Source organism: Schistocerca americana, chromosome 5 (genome assembly GCF_021461395.2).
Source record: "Schistocerca americana isolate TAMUIC-IGC-003095 chromosome 5, iqSchAmer2.1, whole genome shotgun sequence".
In the NCBI taxonomy this organism is placed as follows: Eukaryota; Metazoa; Arthropoda; class Insecta; order Orthoptera; family Acrididae; genus Schistocerca; species Schistocerca americana.
The window spans coordinates 98,793,343-98,819,722 of NC_060123.1; the positions used below are offsets into that span (position 1 = coordinate 98,793,343).

A 26,380-nucleotide genomic window follows, 5' to 3' on the forward strand; every position below is an offset into this window, starting at 1 on the left:
TGTACAACACCACCTAAAAAAAACCTCCACCCTGTTCACTTCCTACTCCCACTTTGGAATGCCACTATCCACCACTACTACAACCTCCAAATCTCCCCCACAACCCCTGATAACTGAAAAACCCTGTCTCGCAGACCTACTTCATTTAACCCACCCTCCAGAACTCCCTCCCACCACCACACAGAATCCAGAACCTAAATAGGCCCCAAATACAGTCATGAGTATTTCCTCCAAAAGCCTTAGCCCTATAGAAGTTTCAGTCCTTTCCAAAGCCCTCACCTTTTGCCCCACTCCAAAATTCAATCATGCAGAACTTATTCTCTTTTTCTCCTGGTCCCTACAGTGGAAACACTTTTTTGCCAGCAATCCTATCAATCAGACTCAGCTAAAGACCAATGTTGAACCCTGCCTGACTCAGTTCACTCCTCCATCTAACTGTATCCACTCACCACTACCCCGTCCGCCCCGGTAGCTGAGTGGTCAGCGTGACAGACTGTCAATCCAAAGGGCCCGGGTTCGATTCCCGGCTGGGTCGGAAATTTTCTCCGCTCAGGGACTGGGTGTTGTGTTGTCCTAATCATCATCATTTCATCCCCATCGACACGCAGGTCGCCGAAGTGGCGTCAAATCGAAAGACCTGCACCAGGCGAACGGTCTACCCGACGGGAGGCCCTAGCCACACGACATTTCCATTTACCACTACCCCCAAATCACCCTCAGTTAACTTTCCAGAATTTCTTAATCTTGAACCTTGCCTCACCATCATTCTTCAAATCCCTCAACATCCCACCCCATAAAAACTGATCCTGATCTTATATTGCTACCTGCTGAGAAAGGCTCCACCACAGTTGTTTTGAACCGCAAGGACTACCTGGCAGAAGGACTCAGCCAGCTGTCAGATTCATCGACCTACAAACAATGCCACAGTGATCCCACTCCCGAAATCCAGCAGGAGCTCCAGTCACTCCTCAAATCCTTAGACCCATCTCAGAATCTCTCCCCACAGTCCATCTCTCTGCTCACCCCTACCACTCCCAGCACTCATACCTTCTACATGCTCCCTAAAGTCCATAAACCCAGGATGCCCCATTGTGGCTGGTTACTATGATACCATTGAAAGAATCGCTGCTCTTGTAGACCAAGACCTTCAGCCTATTACCCACAACCTATCCTCCTACATAAAAGATACCAACCATTTCCTCCACCGACTATCCACATTTCCTGTTCCTTTACAACAAGGTGCCCTGCTCATCGCTATTGATGCCACCTCCCTTTACACTTACATCACTAATGCCCATGGCCTTAACTGCTATTGAACACTACCTTTCCCAATGCCCAATGGATTCCAAACCAACAACCTCCTTCCTAGTCACCTTGGCCAACTATATCCTCATCCACATTTACTTCTGCTTGGAAGGCATTACCAACATACAAATCCAGGTTTAAAAAAGGCTAGGGCACACACACACACACACACACACACACACACACACACACAAGTGTGCAGAACCATCCTATGCCAACCTATTCATGGGCCATCTAGAGGAATCCTTCCTAAACACCCAGAATCCTGAACCCCTTACCTTGTTTAGATTCACTGATGACATCTTTGTGATCTGGGTTGGGTTGTTTGGGGGAGAGACCAGAAAGCGAGGTCATCAGTCTCATTGGATTAGAGAATGATGGGGAAGGAAGTTGGACATGCCCTTTCAAAGGAACCATCCCAGCATTTGCCTGGAGCAATTTAGGGAAATCTTGGAAAACCTAAATCAGGATGGCCAGATGTGGGATCAAACCATCATCCTCCCAAATGCAAGTCCAGTGTGCTAACCACTATGCCACCTCGCTTGGTTTCGTGATCTGGATAGAGTGTGAGAACACCCTATCTACAATCCTCCAGAACCTCAACATGTTCTTCCCCATTTGCTTCACCTGGTCTTGCTCAACCCAACAAACCAACTTCTTCAATGTTGACCTCCATCTAAAAGATGGCTACGTCAGTACCTCCATCCATATCAAACCTACCAATCACCAGCAATATCTCCACTTCAACAGATCCCGTCCATTGCATATCAAGATGCTCTTCCATACAGCCCAGCACCCATGGCCATCACATATGTAGTGGTGAGTAGTCCCTCTTGCAATACACCGAGTGTTTCACTGAGACCTTCACAGAACATAATTATCCCCCCCCCCCCCCTCCCCAACCTTGTACAAAAACAAGCTAAGCCACAACCGCTGTGTTGCAATCTGCATGGGCATGACAACCAACATGCTGTCTGTCTGCATGAATAGCCACTGACAAACTGTGGCCGAGAAACAGCTGGACCACCCCATTACTGAGCATGCCACCCAACACGATGTTCTTCATTTCAATGACTGCTTCACAGCCTGTGCCATCTGACTCCTTCCCACCAACTCCAGCTTTTCCAAATTGCACAGGAGGGAACTGTCCCTGCAATACATCCTAAGTTCCCACAAATCTACTAGCCTCAACCTTCACTTATTGCCCTTACCTATCTAGTTCCTCCCTGTTTCCATTCCAACGCTCCACCAGCCACAGGCCTCTATTCCACCAACGCACCCTCAGTCTTTTTACTTCTCTCCTTTCCCACTACTCTTCCCCCCCCCCTCCCCCTCTGTCCCTGTCAGACAACCCCAACTGCACCTAGCTGCCCTACGTACTGTCCACCTCATTCCTATACACTCCCAATGACAGCACTTTACTATCCCGCACACCTCCCCTGCTATCCCTCCCCCTCTCCACCTGGCCACCTGGACTCCTTCTTACCCCCAGCACCAGGTTGTGTCTCCCACCATGTGCTGTTGCTCGCAGTCTGGCTTCAGTTGCCAGAGACTGCGGTCATGTGTGTGTGAGTTATGTTTGCATGAATATGAATATGTGTGTGTGTGTGTGTGTGTGTGTGTGTGTGTGTGTGTGTGTGTGTGTGTGTGTGTGTTATCTATTTTTGACAGAGACCTTGATGGTCAAAAGACTGCTTTCCAACAGCCTTTTTGTTGTGTCCATCTGAGACTCAGCATCTCCAGTATATAGTGAGTACAAACAATCCTTTTCATAATACTGTTACATTCCATCCTGGTTTTCCATTGTTTAAATTCACAATCAGACTCAATTTCAACCTACACAGACATAATATTTTTATCAGTTGTAATGATCACTCTTCTTCCTAGGAGGTGCAACCTGTCTTTTTAATATATGTTCCTTGCCTTGTTACACACAATAAAACTCATTTTTGTGTAATTTAGTTTTAGAGTGGATAAGCAGGTAATTTGAAGTTGTTCATTGTAATTTTGTGTGCTACTGTACCCATTGGCATTGCTCTGTGTGTGTGTGTGTGTGTGTGTGTGTGTGTGTGTGTGTTCATGAAAAGAGCTAAGTTGTATTTTGGGTAAGTTTTTATATTAAACTGTGTAACAGAACAGGGTCTAATGGAAGCTTTTTCCTAATTTGCAAAGTTTACAAAAGTGTTCAAATTCCAGAAAGTTTTGAACTTGTTTCCATTGCCAAATTATATAGCTGTTACTAAGGACACTTTTGAATCTATTTAGATCTTGAGTAGTTATAAATTTTATTTACATATCAATAGTTTCGACCACACGAAGAAACACTTTGAAAATTAGTTTCCACATGCTTATGTGAGAATCTAGTTCAAAACAACCTGCAATATTCACTGTCATTTTTAACACCCATTACTAGTATCAGACAAAACATACATTTTACAAATCCATAACAAAATCAAAATTACATTTTAACAGGAAATATGAAAAATCAGTAATTACAAATGTTCAAACTCTTATTATTACCTATCTGTATTAAAATCTTTAACTAAATGAACAATGTGAAGAAACAGTCACTAAATTAAATCTGAAATTTATTCTCAAACAGGAAATTAAACTACCAATATTTTTACCAACAGATTGCCCCACAAAAATTGAGAAATTTTGTCGCTCTATATTGTTGTTTGGATGATGCCAGTTGTGGCAGCCATAATTCAGTTAGTTTTGTGGCAACACCTGTGATGCTCTTTAGAGACATGTAGTAACATTGAAGCATAACAAGTTCTTCAAAACACTGATTTTGATGTCAAATTGTGTGTAAAACTAGCTTATGTAACATGGATAGATCAATAAACATCTTGGTTTAAGAGAAAAATGCAGTCTCCAAGCAAGCTTATTCAAGAACCCTGCATCCATTACAGAGGACAGCATGATACTTCTATTGTACACTGAAGCTGATAGAAAGATAAGTCAATCTCATTTACTTTGCCGTGACACTTTTCCTTTTGGACTTATAAATACATGGTAATACATGAGTGTATGGTTTGTTTACAGTGTTGATGAGGTATAAGCTAACAAAGGTAAATAGTATCATAACTTATAGCCTCTAAATTTTCTCAATAGTGTTTCCTGAAAAGAACACTGCTTCACTCCAGGGATACCCAGTTGAGTTCCCAAAGCATCTCTGTAACACTTAAGTTTTGTTTCAATTTACCGGTAACAAATCTTGCAGCTCTGCTCTGAAATGCTTTGATGTATTCCTTCAATCCAACCTGGTACAATCCCAAACACTCAAGCAGTATTCAAAAATAGGTCGTACCAGTGTCCTGTATGTGGATTTGTAAAAACTAGGTGGCACAAGAAGAGGAGACAGATGGCTCTCAGTCGCAAGGGCATACTGAGGATTAGTCACGATAACCTTCATAAAAATTATGAAATGGAGCATGAGAGCAGTAAGGACAAGAGAAACTGATGGATGAAAAACAACAGATCAGGAAAGGATGAGGACAAAGGAAAGGGGAGAGGATAAATGAGGATCTGTTCAGGGGCATTATGTCAGAGGTATTGTGGGAGTGAAAAAAGGACTTGAGGGACAGTTCCCACTTACACAGTTTAAAGGCAAGAGTGTACCTAGGATCTCAATATAGTAGGGGGAGGGGGGGGGGGGTTAGGTATCTAGTATGAGTTTCACCAAGATAGCAAATAGCTCTGATGTTTCGACATTAATACCTGTAGTTTTGGGTACACTTGCTATATAGTCAGCATCCATTACATGCCCTGCCATTCTTCCAACTGATACTGAATTGATATGTCTGTCTGTGTGGCAGGGCAGAATGGAAGTACGGTTGGTGGAAACCGTTTTTTTCCCCCTAGGTGGATGCAGTTGCCCATCCATGAGGCATGCCCATGTTCAAAGGAACTAGTGGAGGAGATGAGAATCCAAACAGTACTGGTACTGAAGCAGCTACTGCAGTCATTAGTGGTGTAGTATGTATCTTCTGCAAATGAATGGTTATCAATAGGTGGTGATGGATATTTCTGTGGGTGAACAGCTCAAGTGTAGTGCAGTGCAAATGCATATATAATGGCTGTTTCTGCCTGTGATCCTACCTTTGATCACACATGAAACGCCTGTGATAGGACTTCAATAGTAGGTGGTGGTGGATGGATGTGGAAAACACTTCTACATGGATAATCCAGAGGGGAATAAACCATGTGATGCAAGACTAGGAGCATGGATAATATACTGTATGGACAGACTATGATATTCCATAAAGTGGGTGGATAATGGAATGTCACTATGGGAGATGAGGGTGGGATTTTGAGTAGGTTACAACTTGTCTGAGAACACAAGGAATAGTTAAAGTCCTGTGAAGGATGTATCTGAGTTTCCCAAGGCATAGGTCATGTAGAGAGAAATGGATAGTATCAGTCCATGGCTGATCACTGTGGATGAATTGAGGATGTCAAGTGAAGAAATGCTGTATTAAATATTTTCCTCTACTAACTGCAGAAGATACTGCATGTATGTAAAGATTCTGGCATTTATGTAAGTCCTGCTTCCCATTCCATTTCTGGTGCACATGAGTTCCAAAGTTGTAATGGAGGGAGTTCTTCATATTGAAAGAGTGACATCTGTCAAAGTGGAAATACTGTCAGTAGCTGGTGCATTTCACAAGGACAAAAATTTTTATGGAGCCATCAGTGGAGTAAAGATAATCATCCTGGGAGACAGTTAACTAAGCTAAGAATAATCAGATAAAGCAAATTTGGAAACAGGTGTTGAGGTTCAGGAGATATAAGCCAAACAAAGCCAGATTAGCTCCTTTCATGGCTGATCACTGTGGATGAATTGAGGATGTCATCAGTGAATCTTAGTAAGATTGTTTATTGAAAACAGACTACGAAGTGCATAAGATTTACAAAAATGTGGTTCCTCACAGATAACTGTTACACACACACACACACACACACACACACACACACACACACACACACACACACACACAGGTTCAGTTTTGTGACAAAGATGAGCACCTTCTGTTCTACAGTCCAAAGATTGAACTGTATACATATGACAAAGATACGAAAAACTCACATTATACAGATATTACAATACATTTCATGTTTCTTTTAATATTGACACATCCTCCAAAGAAAAATAAAAAGTAAATACTGAATTTCACATAGATTTAATCTTCTGCACTCCAATTCTTTCATGCAACATCTTGAGCTGAACCCTTTCCAGCAGCTTGGTTAGTAGATCAGCTAACTGGTTGGTCCTGTCAATGTGTTCTAATTCAAGATCCCCATTCAAAAATCTTTCCCTAACATAGAAGTGACAGACTTCTCTGTGCTTTGATTTTAGATGATATGTTGGATTTTTGGACAGTTTTACTATACTGGCATTGTCAACATACACTGTAGGAGGTTTCACTTGTTTTGTAGTTCCAATCAATTTATACAACAGCCTTTTTAACCAGATTAGCTCCTTTGCTCCTTCACTGGCTGATATTATTTCTGCTTCCATAGTAAATGCTGCAACTATATTTTGTAATTGATTGGTCCCTGATACAGGCCCATACCTGATAGTTGCAATGATACTTGTCACTGAACATCTTATGTCCTTGTCACCAGCATAATCAGCACCACTGTAGACTTTGAACCTCTCTTTGTTGTTGTACTTAATTCCACAGTCCACTGTATTCTTCAAGTACCTAAAAATTCATTTTACTTGATTCCAATCTCGAACTGTAGGATCTCCCATCACTCTAGCTGTTTTGTTCACTGCAAAAGCAATGTCTGGATGTGAGACTAGTCAAATACATCAGTCAACCCACTGCCTCTTTGCGTGTGATCTTCTCTTTGACATTATTTTCTTCATGTCCAATTGAGGTAGAAACTCCATTAGACTCAGCTATTCCAAATCTTTTCAGAATTTCCTTTGTCTAGTCTTTTTGGTTCACTGCTATTGACCCACCTTCATTTTGCTGTATCTTTATACCCAAAAAGTTGTTTAGAGACACTCTAGCTGTATTAAACTCCAGCTTCAACATTTTCATGAACTCTTCAATATCTGCTCTGTTGCTATCCACAAACTAAACCATCATCAACATAAATTTCAACATATAGACAGTTCTTGTTGCTCCAACAGTAGAAGAGACATGGATCAGCATCACTGTTTTTAAATCCAGCCTTCATCATGAAGTGTAGGAAGCATTTGTTCCAACAATGTGGTACCTGTTTGAGACCATACAGACTTTTCTTCAGTGAACACACCCAGTACCATATTCAAAACCTTTAGGTTGTTCCATGTATACATCTTCTTTGAGAACATCAGTTAGAAAAGAACACCATTTAGAAAAGCTGTTTTGACATCAAACTGGTTGAATTTCAATTTCTCTGCAGTAGTCACTACCAACAGAGTTTGAGTTGTATCATAATGCATGACAGGGCTGAACGTTTCATCATAGTCAATTCCTTGTTTTTGTACATATCCTGTGGCCACAAGTCAACCCTTGAAGCAAATTTTCCCATTTTCTGCAGTTTTCTTCTGTAAGACACATCGATTTTGCAAAATCAGTACACCACTTGGATGCTCAACTAATATACAAGTATTATTCTCTTTCAGGGACTTTAATTCTTCATGAATGGCCTCAAGCACTGATTTTTATTTCTAGACTGCAAAACTTTTGCATATGAGCTTGGATACTTGTCCCTAATGATAGGAGTTCCAATCATGTACACATAATCTCCACTGGTCATCCATTCTGGTTTTTTCTTCTCGCATTTGCTTCTTTGTTTCTTACTGAAAACTTTGCTTTCTCCAGAACTTGATACCATACCCAAATCTTCTTCCTTCTTATTACCTCCTCCAGAACTTGATGTTGTCTCCAAGTCTTCTTCCACTTCATATACTCTTTCTGTTCTCTTGCCATGGCTGACAGCTTCTGATTCCTTTTCCTCATCAGAAGTCTGATTAGGCTGACTCTCTTGAACAGTGTCTTCACCAGCAGCTTCAAATTCAGCAGCACTGGTGTGCAGATTGCATACAACTTCAGGCTTGAATTTTACATCATGTCTTAGTACAACTTTTCTTTGAGATGGAATCCAGACCCTAAAGCCACCTCTGTCATTCACGTACCCCACCAGATGTCCAAGCACAGCCTTGTCGTCAAATTTTGAATGAAAATTCTTATTCACATGCACATAACATTCTGTTCCAAAGATTCTCAGATGATCCAGGTTGCCTACTGGCCATCCATACCACAGTTCTTATGGAGGTTTGTTTTCAGTAGAGGACTCCCCAGTGCAGTTTAAAGATACGCAGCTGTATTGTATGCTTCTGCCCACAGTTCCTTTGTCAATTTACTGGGATTCTACAGGGAACATGCACATGCCGCAACAGTGTGGTTTTCTTTTTCTGCAACACCATTTTGCTGTGGTGTGTAAGGTGGAGTGATGCAATGCTCTATGCCTCTGCTTGCCTGTAATTCCAAGACTTTCTTGTTATTGAACTCTCTACCTCCATCGCACCTGAACTGTTTGACAACATGGTCATTTGTCTTGGCTTCATTCAAGAACTGTTCCAGGACTGTGCTGACTTCACTTTTCTGCTTATGAAAGAAAATTTTATGGAACTTGCTAAAATCATCTTTGAAATATATGTAATAGCAAGCTTTTTCTAGAGACTCTGTAGACATAGGTCCATTTATGTCAGCATGGAGTTGCTCACCTGTAACCATTAGTTGTCTCATTCTGTTCCTGAATGGTAGTTTATGCATTTTTCCGAGTGCACATCCATCACAGAAATCTTCTTTGCACCCATCCACACTGATGTTCATGTTCTTCAAGATGCATGTTGTTTGTGTTGATGACCAAATCTTTCATGGTAAACTTGCAGCATGTCTGACCATGTCACTAAATGCACTTGAGCTGGCTGTACTGGTTTAACAACATGTATTTTGAGAACATAGAGACTGTGGCTGATGTGACCAGTCATCATTGTTTGCCCAGTCACTTTGTCTTCAATTTTGACACTTTTGTCATCAAGTTAGAGCAAAAACCTTTTCGTGCAGCTGCTTTGACAGAGAAAAAGTGAGCACTCACTTCAGGAACATAAAGTACACCTTTCAATTCATTGATTTTTCTGACATTATTCAACTGCACTTGAATTTTCACAGGTCCCCATTCATGAGCCAACATGCTCACACCTCTTTTCCCAACAGAAATCTTTTCAAGAATGGCAAATTTTGTATATGACATAAAATATTGTTTATTTGCAGCAATGTGATTTGTGACACCATTGTCACAGAACCAACTGTCAATTCCAACATAGTTTTTGACTGAACACTACAAACGTGACAAAAATGCAACATTCTTTTCCATTGTCTTTTCAGAATGATTGATGCCAGTGTTATCTGTCTTTTTCGTTGGAGACTCTGCTGCCCAGTGGCCTATCTGCCCACATTTGTGACAAGGAAATCTTCATTTCACACAGTCAATCTTCTTTTTCAATTTTTCACTACCATTATTGTCACTTTTGTTTCATTGATTTTTTTTAATACAACAACAAGGTGTAACAAACAGCTGATTCAACCATACTTTGATCTCACATTTCAATTGTGCACAATTTTTTAATCAAAAAGTTCACACTTTGATTTCCAGACGGAATTGTGTCCCACAGGTCCTACTGTGGAGAGAATTCGGCCATTTAAAATTCTTTCAGACAAAACATTTTCATTGTACATGCGCAATTCATCATTCAAATCCATGAAAAGCTTCTGCAGTTTCGAGATGCATGTGCTAACGTCCTCTTTGGCATCATGTTGAACATGAAAAAATGCTTCTATTAACATGTTCAGACTTTGTATACTGCTTCGTTCAAGTCTTGTATGTAACTTATCCCAAATTTCACTTGCATGGGTGCATGTTAACATGAGCTCGGCAACGGATTTTCCTAATACACTTGCTAGTAAACTTGCTGCTTTTGCATCATCTTTCAACCACTGCTGATGTGCCACATTTTTCTCCGCAGTCACACTGTGCTTAAATTCAGGACATTTTTACATTCTGCTTACAATTTCTTCAAGCGCATATGCTCACAACAGCATCAACATGTGCCACTTCCACTTTACTCAGTCTTCGAGTGCTTCAATTTTTTCCACATGTATTTTGTAATCAAGAATGCTGGCTGCCATTTTCCTTGAACACACAAACAACGGGCAAATTCATGTTTACTTCGCGTCTGTTCACAAGGGGTCTGGGCCCATAACCTGTTAAGATTATTTATTGAAAACAGACTACAAAGTGCATAAGATTAACAAAAAGGTCGTTCCTCATAGATAACCATTACACACATGCACGCACATACGCACTCGCACACACACACACACACACACACACACACACACACACACACACACACACACAGGTTCAGTTTTGTGACAAAGACGAGCACCCTATGTTCTACTGTCCAAAGATTAAATTGTACAAATATGACAAAGATATGAAAAACATGCATTACACAGGTATTACAAAACATTTCATTTTTCTTTTAATATTGACAAATGTGAGCTAGAAAAGAGGTTTAAGGAAATGGATGTATTTGAAGGATTCGTCTAAGCAGTCTTTGAACAGGTTGGTACTGGAAGTTTCCTCGTGTGTTCCCAAGGCACTTCTACAGGTTGGCAATGTATCTGTGGCACCTTCCTAAGGAAATTGTTTATGGGCCACATAGAAAGGTCCTACCGATTCAACACCTTAAACTCCGTGTCTGTTTCAGATTCATTGATGACAGCTTTATTTTTTGGGACCGTTTCAAGGGCAGACTCTGCTCTTTCCTCTAGAAACTAAACATCTACTCCCACAACTGCCTCATCTAATCCTTCTCATCTCAATAAGTTATCTTATTATAAGCTGATCTCTGATCCTCTGAAGACTCCAAGAAAAATCTAAATCTTAATGGCCAGAGAGGGATTGGGTCTGTTGCCTTACCAAATACAAGTCCAGTGCCTTTCCCCTGCACTGCCTCCCTTAGTCCTTGTAGTGCAAATTATGAGGGGTTGGCACCCTTCTCAGTCTTAACAGAGAGAAAATATCCTACAGAATTAGTATAGAAACTGATTTCTCACGCCATTTCTTCCACTGACACCTAAAATCCTGACAGCTATGAACCAACTGCTAAACTTTCTCCCCTTATCATGGAGCAACAACTAGGCCCTGAAAACAAGGCTTCATTTGTCTCTTTCTCAGCATGTTTGTCTACTCTAGTTCTCACTACATACCCCTCTCATTCTGAGGTCTGATTGACCTACCCTTCCTTTTTAACTTTTCCTAGTTTATTCCTCTCAGCTTCCTGAGGAAGTAATTAATAATTCCAAAAACTTGGGGAGTGTTCTTGCTTTTGCTATTGTATATAGCATTACCTCTTGAAGTTAAGTACAGGCCAGCAATTCTGTCTCATAATTTATTAGTTCTCTACCCACAGCCTGAGGCAAAGGACATTCCACCCAAATTCCTATAAGCTTCCTCCCAAGATGTGCTTCATTGCCCACTAAACATGTTGTCAGATCAGAATGAAAACCTTGTATCTCAAAAATAAAACAATTTTTTTTTTTTTTTTTTTTTTTGCATTATTAGGTGGAAAATCTCATACCTCAACCATTCATAAGATAATAAGAGGTAATGACATATTCTGCATTCTAGTGAGGAAATAAAGAAAAAACCTATAAGACCTGTCCCTACACCATCTCCTTCTGCAATCCATTCACAGGTATATCCTGCCTGATCAAAGGTCACACCACAAGTGAAAGCAGCCATAATATGCATCAGGTGTGGCGCAGTCGCTGTGCACTGTTCCAGATCGGAATGGCAGGTAATCAACGCATGAATAGCAAATGCCAAATTTTAGTTAACTGCAAGCTCTACCATTTGGTTGCTTAAAATGTTCTCGCACATTATCCGTGCCTGGTATCTCCCTGGACTTAACTGACATCAGCCCCTACCCTCATCTGAGAAAAACGTATATTGACACAACTATTGTGACCATGATGCTGTAGTGTGCATCATGTTTTGTAAACTAAACCTTTCTCTCTAGCTATTTCCCTTGTCTCAACCCTACATCACTGCCACCCCCCCCCCCCCCCCCCTCTCTCTCACTCTCTCTCTCATGCTTCATACATTCAGTTTTCTGGTTTTGATGGTTACAGGTATGAATTTGAGAGACAAAGAGAAAGAAAGAGAGAGAGAGAGAGAGAGAGAGAGAGAGATGTAAGAGAGAAATGTTTTAATACTCTTTCTGCCATTATGTTGACATACAGTTTATCGACTGTTTAGAAATAAACAAATAAAATAGTATTTGAACATCATTATTAATCTTACCTGGAATAATGATTGTTGCAATTGCATACAAAAATCCTGATAGTATCATTATTACAGTTCTGTACTTCAGGCAATGAAATTCGGATATAAAAGTTTTCTGTATGGAGTTTGGTCCACAAAGTCTGCAGAGGAGATTTTAAAAAATCATTGATTACTTGAAGTGGATGGTATTATTTTAACAAATATTTTCACATAAAATCCATATTTATCGATGATGTCAAAACAGTGTTCATGATAAGTATCCTCACAATCTTAATAATAATAATAAAATATTTACTCAATGTTAAACAATCAAGACACTTCCCAGAATTATACAATTTTAGAACTTCATCTAGATTATTCTTCCCAATACATCGGGTAAGAATACTGAAGAGTACAAATTATGAACTAAAGTTTTGAGTTTGACAATAAACTGCACATTTTGGTACATTTTACATTCATTAATATAAGAAACAATGTTACAATTTTTTATCATCATTACCTAATACTATGAGTATGAGATATTTAAAAAGTAGGATTTTATATTTATTTCTCATGAAGACAAAGAACTCACCTAGAGAATAACATTGATTTTCTGTTAAAACTGTTTGAAGTTGGTCTTTTAATTTTGTAGTAGGAAGGGTTGTGAGATTTTTTAGGAAGGGCATTGGATAGCTTCAGCCCAGCATGAAGCACATTTTTTCCATATAATGTTATTCGGTGGCTATTGTGATATAATGAAATCTAATGCATCTTAGGGACCCTTCAATACCAGTGGGTGCCAGCACTTCATTTTATCTAAACTAATTTGTATGTATGTGATACAAGGTCTGTTCAAAAAATTCAGAAGACTGGTAATTTTGTGCCAATGGTGTGTTGGAGTGAAATGTGGTTGGCATCCATTCATATGCCTGTGTTTAATGTGTAACTGCCAGAAGTTTCATTGTTGTATATCTGTTGGTTATTGTTCAGCACTATACTGATAGAACACTGTGATGCGCAGTTTGCGAATCTCGAGATAGCAGAGTTAGAGGAGCAATGCGTCTGCATTAAATTTTGTGTGAAACTCAAGGAACCCTTGACAGGAATGCACCAAATGATTCAGAAAGTGCTTAAGCAGTACTCAATGTTACAAATGGTTCACATGGCTGGATGGAAGATAAAGATGACCCTCGTTCAGGACACTCTTTGACATCTACCAATGATGCTCATGTCTGGAACATCATCATGAATTTGTGCCACTCGAACAATCTGCTGATCAATGGTAATATCAGAACATGTTACAATGCCTGCAAGAAAATGTGAGGAGGAACCAGCCTAAAATGTGGCGAGACAATTCATGACTCTTGCATCACGATCATCTATCCACACATTCATCCCCCTTGGTGTGTGACTATTGCACGAAAAACAAAATTACTGTGCAGCCTCATCCTCCATATTCTCCAGTTCTGGATCCTGCAGACTTTTTTTTTTATTTTCAGAGTTGAAAGGTCAAAGATTTGCAACCACAGATGAGATAGAAGAAAATTCACAGATAGCATTTCAAGCAATCCAGCAAGAGGTGTACCAAGACTGCTTCTGGAAGTGGCACTGGTGCTTCCTGAGGTGCACTGGGAGCAGTGTATCAATTGTGAAGGAGAGTTTTTCAAAGGAGACCATGCACAATAAGTAAAAGATAAGAGCAGAAAAATTTTGTGGACAAAGTTCCGGAATTTTTTGAGCACACCTCATATACTTTGTGAACGACTATCTTTGTCTCATATGAATCAAACAACTTTGCACTTAATCAACAAAGAACATATATGTTAATCATAAGCGAACTTATTATGTTGCCGTGGGTAGTGGATAGGGGGAATCCTCCCTGGCTTGCCAGCATACTTGAGCGAAATAAAACAGCTCTGATGGACCAAACACATAATGACCTCTATGGCTAAAAACCATAGCTGTAGCTAAAAGCTTGCTCTGTGCGAGGTTGATTACTTTTAAAAGACAAAATTTGAAATCTTTTAAGGAAAAATCCACTGTAGTGATTTGAGAGAGAACTCAGATGAGTTGGAGCATCTGAAGATACCCAACACTGACAGAAGATCAAAATTTAGACTCAAGACAGGAAAGATAACATAGCAACACACAACATCAATTACATTATACAGCCACAGAAACTCAAAATTTTGGCAGACAAAATGAGCCACAAATGAATTCTGATAAATGAAATTCAAAGAAATGAGAAACTGATCAGAAACCAGTGGAATCACAAAGATGGGGAATAACAGGGAAAAGGCTAATGAAGCAATGTCCACATTTCAGAATGGAGTTTCTCGTCAGTCTCAAAATAATTGAATTTGTAAAAGAATTTATCTACAATCTCCCTGGCTATCAACAACAACTGTAAAATTTGCAAATAAAAATATGCAAAAATAAAAGTCTATGCTCCAACTAATGATAAAAATAAAAAGATGGAACACGGAAAAGATGTGGATGGATTTTAGCTTTTAGACTAGACGATGACAAACACAAATAAAACTCACACCAAAAATTTTAAGTGGAGATTTTAATGGCCAGGTAGGAAGAGAAAGGAGTTATAGAGACATACTAGGAAAATTGCCAGCACAAACAAGAACACAGAACAAACAAGATCAAACAGTAATAGTGAGAGACTGGTGAAGTTCTGAAGAAACAATGACGTGATTTCAAAGTCAACATTCATCAAGAGAAGATCAAATAAGCTCAAATCTTGGAAATACCCACACTGGAAAAAAGGAGAATGACAACTGGACAATGTCCGTATGGATAAAAATTATCACAGGGAAATCAACAACGTGATAGCTCTCAGAGAGACAGATACTGAATTGGATCATTACACAACAAAAATAAAAATTAAATTCATCCCACTCCCACTGACCAAAAAAAAATCCCAACTCAAAAAGAAGAGAACATATAAACTTCATAAAGTAATAAACAACAAGAAATATGAATAACAAACAAGGAATATAAAAAAACAGATGATCTAGAGGAAATAGCTCCTCAGTTAAACAAATAGCTGAACAAGAAGCCCCAATAGATCCAAGGAGAAAATGCTGATGGTGGAATGATCACTGTGATAAAACAGTAATGGGTAGACACCAAGCCTGCTTAAGGTTGTTGTTGTGGTCTTCAGTCCTGAGACTGGTTTGATGCAGCTCTCCATGATGCTTAAGGTATCAGAGTTATAAAATAGGCGAATTACACTTGGAACTCAGAGAACAATGAAAGATAACCCAAAAAATAATGAGGGTTAAACACAATTATCAAAAGATATACTTCTAATGATAGAAACAAATGACAAGAAAACAAACTCAGAGAATTACTGCAAAATATTTACTGCAACTACAAAGATATGACCCTCTAACATTAATGTTAAAGGATAAAAATAACGAAATGGCACATTGTGTTGTGACCTTCTGTCCAAAGATGGATTTGATGCAGCTTTCCGTGATACTCTTATTGTGCAAGCCACTTCATCTCTGAATAATGACTACAACTTACATCCTTCTGAGTCTGATTACTGTATTCATCTGTTGGTTTCTCTCTACAATTTCTTCAGACTACACTTTGCTTCATTATTAAATTGGTGATCCCTCAGATGTCTCAGAATGTCTCTTATCAACTGATCCCTTCTTCTAATCAGGTTGTGCCACAAATTTTTTTCCTCCCCTGTTCTATTGAGTACCTCCTGATTGGTTACGCAATCTACACACCTAATCTTCGGCGTTCTTCAGTAGCACCACATTTCAAAAGCTTCTATTATTTTCTTGTCCAAACTGTTTATTGTCTGTGTTTCATTTACACACTTGGCTACACTCCATGAAAATACTTTCAGAAAAGTTTTCCAAACACAAATCTATATTCGATGTTAACAAATCTCTTTTCCTCAGAGACATTTTTCTTACCATTGCCAGTCTCCATTTTATATCCTCTCTTACATTGGCCATCATTAGGTATTTGCTGCCCAAAACAACAAAACTTATCAATACTTTAAGTGTCTCTTTTCACAATCTAATTTTCTCAGCATCACCTGATTTAATTTGACTGCTTATCACTATCATTGTTTTGCTTTTGTTGATGTTCATCTTATATCCTCCTTTCAAAAGGCTATTCATTTCATTCAACTGCTCTCCCAAGTCCTTTGCTGTCTCTGACAGAATTATAACGTCATCGGCATTCCTCAAAATTTTTATTTCTTCTCCCCTGAACTTTAATTCCTATTCAAAATTTTTCTTTTGTTTTCCTTACTGTTTGCTCAATGTACAGATTGAATAACACTGGGGATAGGCTATACAGACATGTCTCACTCCTTTCCTCGACCACTGCTTCCCTTTCATGCCCCACAACTCTTTATAACTACCACCAGGTTTCTGTACAAGTTGCAAATAGTCTTTTGCCCTCTGTATTTTACCTGGCTACCTTCAGAATTTCAAAGAGAGCATTCCAATCAACACTGTAATAGCTTTTTGATGGTATTGTGCCAGTCATGCAATATATTTTAAAGAGTAAACTTCCACTTGAGTATGTATTATTATATTTACCTTTTGTATTATCCAAATTTCAGCTTTTATGCTATTATCAAGTACAGTGCTAACTGCCCTAACAGATATGACTTAATAATGGTCTAACATCTTTTAGCATTCTACCTGATAATGGCATAAAAACTGAAATCTGGACAGTATAAAAGATAAATATAGTAATACACAGTTAAATGGCGGCTTACTCTTTCAATAAATTGTCAAAAGCTTTCTTTATGTCTGAAAATGTTATAAATGTAGGTTTCTTTCCTTAACCCTTTGCTCCGCATTGGTATTCTTACAATACCACCATCTTATAAGCTTCTGTGTCTTTTCAGCATAGTGGTATTGGCTGCCTACCACGTTCAGTAGCTGCCAGCAGGTGCCATCTAGTGGTGTTTCTTGGAACTACGTCATAAATTTCATGGTTACTGTTCTCTTAGCAGTTGTTCTGAAGTGTGCGTTACTAGTGAGTACCTACGCCTGTGGCTGTTGATATCAAGTGGAATAAATATCTATATATCTGTTGTTAATATTGCTAAACGTAAGTGGTTTGCATAATTTATTGTTAATATACACAAGAATAATAACCAACACTGATATTTAGAATTTATGAACCCATTTTGTTTTTCTGTTCGGAATCATGGGTGGTATCGCTACAATACCAGTATAACCTATTACAACTATCAACAGTATTTTCCAAAAATAAGATTTATGATGAATCATGCTTTTGATCATTTACAAAGTACCATACAAACAATATGTATAACTTAGTTAGTATATGTTAGTGTGTATTACATAACTGTAATTATTTTGTAGGTCATTGTTATATATGGTGAATTTCAATAGAACGTCTTGGAAATTTTGTGAAATTGATCTGTTATCATTTGATGATGAAGAAACTGCAAAAACAAATGAAGCAGTTTCATCACCTTTGATTTTTGATGAGAACCCTGAAGCAGTAATTGGTGATACGTCCATTTCCGTTAGTGACTTAGGCCTAGATGACCCAGTTCCATGCATTCCAGTTACTGTAAATCACAATAACTCAGTGTGTAACAATACTGTTCATGTGCCTCTAGACATGACAGATGATTCAGAGTCTGAGAAAGACTTAGGAGGACAGATTGTAAAAACACTCTACAAAGACTTAGAAATGAAAGGTTATGAAGTGTTCTTCGACAATTACTTCACCTCAGTTCCATTGATGGAATATTTAAAACAAAAGCAGATTCATGCCTGTGGAACTGTTGGGAAGAAAAGGAAACACCTGCCAAAGGATCTAAAAGATGACAAAGAACTACAAAGAGGAGATTCAGATTGATGGGGTAACCCAAGAGGAATTCTCTGTCTCAAGTGGAAGGATAGGAAAGGGATATATTTCTTGAGCAATTTTCATGCACCGGGTGAAAAGTGTATTACAACCAGATGACAGAAGGATGGAACAGAGCTGTCAGTGAACTACCCATTGCTTGTCAAAGACTATAATGCCCATATGGGGTACGTAGACAAAAGTGATATGCTGAAAACTTGCATGACAACAGGAAGAGTAAGAGATGGTATTTATGTATCTTCTGGCACTCTTTGGATGTAGCAGTTCTCAACTCATATACACTACTGGCCATTAAAATTACTACGCCAGAAAGATGACATGCTACAGACGTGAAATTTAACCAACAGGAAGAAGATGCTGTGATATGCAAATGATTAGCTTTTCAGAGCATTCACACAAGGATAGCACCGGCAATGACACCTACAACGTGCTAACAATGAGGAAAGTTTCCAACCGATTTCTCATACACAAACAGCAGCTGAGCGGCGCTGCCTGGTGAAACATTGTTGTGATGCCTCGTGTAAGGAGAAGAAACGTGTACCATTACATTTCAGGCTTTGATAAAGGTCGGATTGTAGCCTATCGCAATTGCAGTTTATCTTATCACGACATTGCTGCTTGCGTTGGTTGAGATCCAATGACTGTTAGCAGAATATGGAATCGGTGCATTCATAGGAGAAAGTTGGGGATTGAAATTTGGTGGGAAGATTGTGCCGAAATGAAAGCTGCCTTTGTTTTAATTATGTACAGCCCAAACCCTGTATCACCTTAGGGACATTCCCATACAAAATGCACTGCTCTTCTTTGAACTTTCTCAATGTATTCCATTAATCCTATCTGGTAAGGATCCCCCACCACACAGCAGTACTCCAGAGGAGGTTGAACAAGTGTAGTGTATGCAGTCTCTTTAACAGATCTATTACATCTTCTAAGTATTCTGCTAATAAAACACAGTCTTTGGTTTGCCTTTCCTGCAACATTTTCTATGTTTTCTTTCCAATTTAACAATATTATGAAAAGTCACAGTTTTTGTTGTGCCTATCTGTGATTCAGCATCTCCGCTATATGGTAAGTGGCAACTTTCCTTTTCATAATATTGTTACATTCCATCATGGATTTTCCAGTTTAAGTTGTTCATGATTGTAATGCCTAGGCATTAGTAGAATTTACAGCCTTTAGATTTGACTGATTTATGGTGTAACTGAAATTTAATGGATTCCTTTTAACATTTGTGTTGATGACCTTGTACTTTTCATTATTTAGGGTCAACTGGCAATTTTCACACCATGCAGATATCTTTTCTAAATCATTTTGCAATTTGTTATGATCTTCTGATGACTTTACTGGATGATAAATGACAGCATAATGTGCAAACAATCTACGATAGCTACTCAGATTGTCTCCTAAATCATTTATATAGATAAGGAACAACAGAGGACCTATAACACTACCTTGGGGAATGCCAGAAATCATTTGTTTTACTCAATGATTTTCCATCAGTTACTACAAACTGTGACCTCTCTGACAGGAAATCATGAATACAGTCACGTAACTGAGATGGTATTCCATAAGTATGCAATTTCGCTACAAGCTGCTTGTGTGGTACAGTGTCAAAAGCCTTCTGGAAATCTAGAAATACAGAACCAATTTGAAATCCATTGTCAATAGCACTCAACACAGGATATCTACTTCTAAGTTACTCATGTTGGCAGCTGTTCTTGACTCGAATTCTGGAATAATTACTTTATCTTCTTTGGTGAAGGAGTTTCAGAAGGCTGTGTTTAATAATTCTGCTGTGGCAGTATTGTCATTGACAGTATTTCCATTGATGTCATGTAGAGCTGAAACTGGGAGAACAGCAAGGAGGATTTAGGATCTGGAGAAGCTGCCCAGAACAGATAACCACATTGAAATTGGTAATGAATTATTACAAAAGAATATAAAAATAACAAATTCATAGACTTCAAAAAAACTTATGATTGTATTCACAGGTCTTCAAATATGAAGATACTAAGGAATTCCACATTCCATCACGGATTAATAAAAATTATAACATTAACTAAATAAGGTTGAGAAGAGAAATATCCATGTCATAACAATTAAAATAGGGTTAAGAGGAACACAGTTTGATGAGGGAATGGTACAAGGAAAACCAAAAAAACGTAAGAATTGGAACCAAGAAAGGTCAAATAAACTTAAATAGCCTGGGATTCACAGATGATTTAGTGTTACTAGCTAATAACATTCAAGAAGCCAGAAATCAAATAACCAGGTTACAAAATACAGCACATGAAGTACACCTCCAGACACCATTTGAAAAGACTGAGGTAATGGTAGTAGTAGTAGTAGTAGTTGTTGTTGTTGTTGTAGTCTTCAGTCCAGAGACTGGTTTGACACAGCTTTCCATGCTATCCTATCCTGTGCAAGCTTCTTCATCTCAAAGTGCCTACTGCAACCTACATCCTTCTGACCCTGCTTAATGTATTCATCTGTTGGTCTCCCTCTACGATTTTTACCCTCCCAGCTGCCCTCCAATACTCAATTAGTGATTTGCTGATGCCTCAGAATGTGTCCTACCAACTGATCCCTTCTCCTAGTCAAGTTGTGCCACAAATTTCTCTTCTCCACAATTCTATTCAGTATCTCCTCATTAGTTATGTGATCTATCCATCTAATCTTCAGCATTCTTCTGTAGTACCATATTTCAAAAGCTTCTTGTCTAAACTATTTATCATCCATGTTTCACTTCCATACATGACTACTCTCCATACAAATACTTTCAGAAAAGACTTCCTGACACTTAAATCTATACTCGGTGTTAACAAATTTCTCTTCTTCAGAAATTCTTTCCCTGCCATTGCCGGTCTACATTTTATATCCTCTCTACTTCAACCATCATCATTTATTTTGCTCCCCAAATAGCAAAACTCATCTACTACTTTAAGGGTCTCATTTCCTAATCTAATTCCCTCAGTATCACCTAACTTAATTAGACTACATTCCATTATCCTCATTTTGCTTTTGTTGATTTTCATCTAATATCCTCCTAGTAAGACACTGTCAATTCCATTCAACTGCTCTTCCAGGTCCTTTGCTGCCTCTGACAGAATTACAATGTCATCAGCAAACCTCAAAGTTTTAATTTCTTCTCCATGGATTTTAACTCCTGCTTTTGTTTCCTTCACTGCTTGCTCAAAATACAGATTGAATAATCGGCGATAGGCTACAACCCTGTCTCACTCCCTTCCCAACCACTGCTACCATTTCATGCCCCTTGACAGTTATAACTGCCATCTGGTTTCTGTACAAGTTGTAAATAGCCTTTTGTTCCCTGTATTTGACACCTGCCACCTTCAGGATTTGAAAGAGAATATTCCAGTCAACATTGTCAAAAGCTTTCTCTAAGTCTACAAATGCTAGAAATGTAGGTTTGTCTTTCCTTAATTTATCTTCTAAGATAAGTCGTAGGATCAGTATTGCCTCACCTGTGTTCCAACATTTTTACGGACTCCTAACTGATCTTCCCCAAGTCGGCTCCTACCGGTTCTTCCATTCATCTGTAAAGAATTCGTGTTAGTATTTTGCAGCTGTGACTTATCAAACTGACAGTTAGGTAATTTTCACACCTGTCAACACCTGATTTCTTTGGGATTGGAATTATTATATTCTTCTTGAAGTCTGAAGGTATTTCACCTGTCTGATACATCTTGCTCACCAGATAGTAGAGTTTTGTCAGGGCTGGCTCTCCAAAGGCTATCAGTAGTTCTAATGGAACGCTGTCTACTCCCGGGGCCTTGTTTCGACTTAGGTCTTTCAATGCTTTGTCAAACTTGTCATGCAGTATCATATCTCCCATTTCATCTTCATCTACATCCTCCTCCATTTCCATAATATTGCCCTTCAGTACATTTCCCTTTATAGACCCTCTATGTACTCCATACACCTTTCTGCTTTCCCTTCTTTGCTTAGAACTGGTTTTCCATCTGAGCACTTGATATTCACACAAGTCATTCTCTTTTCTCGAAAGGTCTCTTTAATTTTCCTATAGGCAATATCTATCTTAACCCTAGTGATACGTATCTCTACATCCGTACATTTGTCTCTAGCCACCCCTACTTAGCCATTTTGCACTTCCTGTCGATCTCATTTTTGAGACATTTGCATTCCTTTTTCCCTGCTTCATTTATTGCATTTTTATATTTTCGCCTTTCGTCAATTAAATTCAGTATCTCTTCTGTTATCCAAGGATTTCTACTAGCCCTTGTCTTTTCACCTACTTGATCCTCTGCTGCGTTCACTATTTCATCTTTCATAGCTACCCATTCTTCTTCTACCACATTTCTTTCCTCTGTTCTTGTCAATTGTTCCCTAATGTTCTCTCTGAAACTCTCAACAACCTCTGGTTCTTTCAGTTTATCTAGGTCCCGTCTCCTTAAATTTCTACCTTTTTGCCGTTTCTTAAGTTTTAGTCTACAATTCACGATCAATAAATTGTGGTCAGAATCCACATCTGCCTCTGGAAATGTCTTACAATTTAAAACCTGGTTCCTAAACAATGTCTTACCATTATATAGCCTATCTGAAATATTCCAGTGTCTCCAGGCCTCTTCCACATTTACAATCTTCTGTCATGATTCTTAAACCAGGTGTTAGCTATGATTAAGTTATGCTTTGTGCAAAACTCCACCAGGCAGCTCCCTCTTTCATTCCTTACCCCCATTCCATATTCACCTACTAATTTTCCTTCTCTTCCTTTTCCTACTATCGAATTCCAGTCCCCCACGACTATTACATTTTCGTCTCCCCTCACTATCTAAATGATTTCTTTTATCTCACCATACATTTCTTCAATCTTTTCATCATTTGTGGAACTAGTTGGCACATGAACTTGTACTACTGTAGTAGGGGTGGGCTTTGTGTCTATTTTGGCTACAATAATGCATTCAATAAGCTGTTTGTAATAGCTTATCCACATTCCTATTTTTTTATTCATTATTGAACCTACTCCTGCATTACCCGTATTTCATTTTGTATTTATAACCCTGTATTCACCTGACCAGAAGTCTTGTTCTTCCTGCCACCAATCTTCACTAATTCCCACTTTATCTAACTTCAACCTATCCATTTCCCTTTAGTTTTGTTTCTCCTAATAGGTAATGGTAGTAGATCCACTAGTAATCAACCACGTAACAGTAAATAATGGGAAAGCACTTTGAATACCTAGGAGAAATCCTAATATATAAATTGGATGAGTATCAAGAAATTATAAAAGCTCCCAAATTAAAATAGTCCATGTGCAATAAAAATGTCTATCAATCAAACCTAATTTAAAACATTGAGGTGACATATGCAAGTGGAACTATTTTCAAAATCACTCAGGAAAATGGATCAACACACCCCTAAAAGTAGAGAGGAGAATAGATGGACCATGCATAATTCAGAAAATCAGAAAGATGGATAATTGCGAATAGCATCAAATGAAGCAGTGAATAGCGAAGCGGAGCCCAATACAGATACTTTACAGAAGATAGGATCTATTTTTTTGGCCACATTATGAGTACACCAGAAACTAGATTACCAAGAAAAATTATGAAGAAACTTTGGAACATGAATCAACAATTAGGTTGGATAAAGGAAATCACAGAGGGTTTGAAAGAGCTACAATGAACCCTGGATGATCTGAAAACAAAAAGTTAAAGGAAACTGAAAAACATAAAAAGATTTAAACTAAAAATAGAGAAACAACATACAATGAAAAGGGTATTTACAGATGATGAATGACAAGAAAGATCAGGATGAATGAAAAAGTACTGGGCAATCTAAAAAGGAAACCTACTGGAGAAGGTGACCAGGAAATGACTGTCTGAGGTGGCCCAATGACTCTGTAAATACAGAAGAAGAAGTTAATCACATAAAGTTATTGATCATAATGCTTTTACTAAATTTTGTAATTTTATGTAAAAACTTGTGCAAAATAAATTTAAATGACTTCTTAAGCACCTATGTAAATGTTTAAACTCTTTGCTTACAATATGCTTAGTATCTCTGGTTTCCTGCCTTGCACTTGGCAGGAAGAGATATTTTATTAGTGATTCATGTGGTTTCAGAGAGAGATATGTATTTTTGGAAGAGCTGATTTATCTTGCCTCTTTACAATGAAAAAATGAAGACAAAAATTTATGGAAACTCATACCACTTATGGGCAGAAGCTAAGGTGATAATCCAAATTAAACTTTGCAAATAATTTCCTCAAACTGATAAAGCCTATGCCAACAATAATTCCTTGAAGAAGACAACAAAGCCAAAATAAAACAGCTAAGTACCAGATCATATAGTTTTTCAATGTGGTTATGACTACTTCCAATTTTGCACAAAATCACAAATATCTGTAAAATTGATACATCACTGGAAATATAATCCCTGTTGTATGAGCATGTCACACAGGGGTGTGTTAATTGGGATCTGGAATGGTATGAACAAATTACAAAACATTGAATTACATTTTTCACATAGGATAAAGGAGAGAATTAAGATAAACATGTAAAATGCAATGAAGTGTCAAAAATTTAACGAAGTGGAAACTGAACTGGAAATCAATTGCAACCTGCGAACACAACCACGAAGGCAGCCCTGATATGCCAAGGCATACTGAATGTCCCATGGGTCGTGCCCACCATCTGCTTAGCATACAATGCTGACCTATGGGTTTCTCTGAGAGAGGTGGTCTAAAGTGAGCTGCATGTCTTGCCTGCATACTTTGCTCAGTCTATGGATGACACTAAACTGGGAGAATTACCTACACTAGTTCCTCATGTTTAGCAACATATATGGAACACGCACATCCTACCCGCTTCAACTCATTCAATCACAAAAGTGTTTATACACAGGGACCTTGCCTCCTGCAACATTGTCATGTTGTGAGATGAAACTGTACGAGCAGCTCTGCAGCCCTCTTATTCTTGGGACACTCAAACACAAATCCTGACATTCAGTGTTCTAGTGTTTGGCAGACCTTCGATTGTCTCACTCACTTGACTTAAATCTGCTTGGGTGCTCCAGGATAACTCCACCTCAACACAGCTGGACACTGATACACCAGTCAATGAGAACGATGACCAGCATGGATCATCTATACCATGATATGGCCATGTCTGACACTCTCCACAACATCTGGGGCAGTACCAAAAGTATAGCATCATCACATCATACAGTGCCACAAGAGATGGTCCAGCGTGCCCCGCACAAGGCATGACAGATCACACACACCTGCATTTGGTGATGTCCACTGACCAGCACAGTTCCTCTACACCTACATCTACATTTAATAAGTAATCTCATGATGTGTGGTGCAGGGTACTTAATGTTCCCCTGACGTTCCTGCTTTTCTTTTTAATTTACGAATATTGTTCATGAAGGCCAAACGCTGATAGGGCTCTGCATGAGCTTGGATTTCTCTGATTTTACAATGGTCATTTCATGTGAAATACTGTGTGCAAGCATAAATAACATGCTACTTGACTGTTCCTGGGCCACATCGTCTACAAATTTTAACAGTAAACCTCTCAGCAATGCACAGTACCTCTCTTGCTGTGTCTGCCACAGGAAATTCACACAATGTTCTCATGCTCACTAAATGATATATATATATATATATATATATATATATATATATATATATATATATATAATGGAAGGAAACATTCCACGTGGGAAAAATTATATATAAAAACAAAGATGAGGTGACTTACCGAACAAAAGCGCTGGCAGGTCGATAGATACACAAACAAACACAAACATACACACAAAATTCAAGCTTTCGCAACAAACTGTTGCCTCATCAGGAAAG

At 38.6% G+C, this 26,380-nt stretch overlaps 1 protein-coding gene across 1 annotated transcript in view; it reads right to left on the minus strand.

The window, feature by feature from the left end:
- Positions 1-26,380, minus strand: part of LOC124616219 (synaptic vesicle glycoprotein 2B-like) — a 277,727-nt gene that overhangs the window by 104,437 nt on the left and 146,910 nt on the right. Inside the window, exon 5 of the mRNA XM_047144521.1 lies at positions 12,682-12,803. Within this exon, the coding sequence (XP_047000477.1) occupies positions 12,682-12,803 (122 nt within the window). The remainder of the gene's footprint in view (positions 1-12,681; positions 12,804-26,380) is intronic.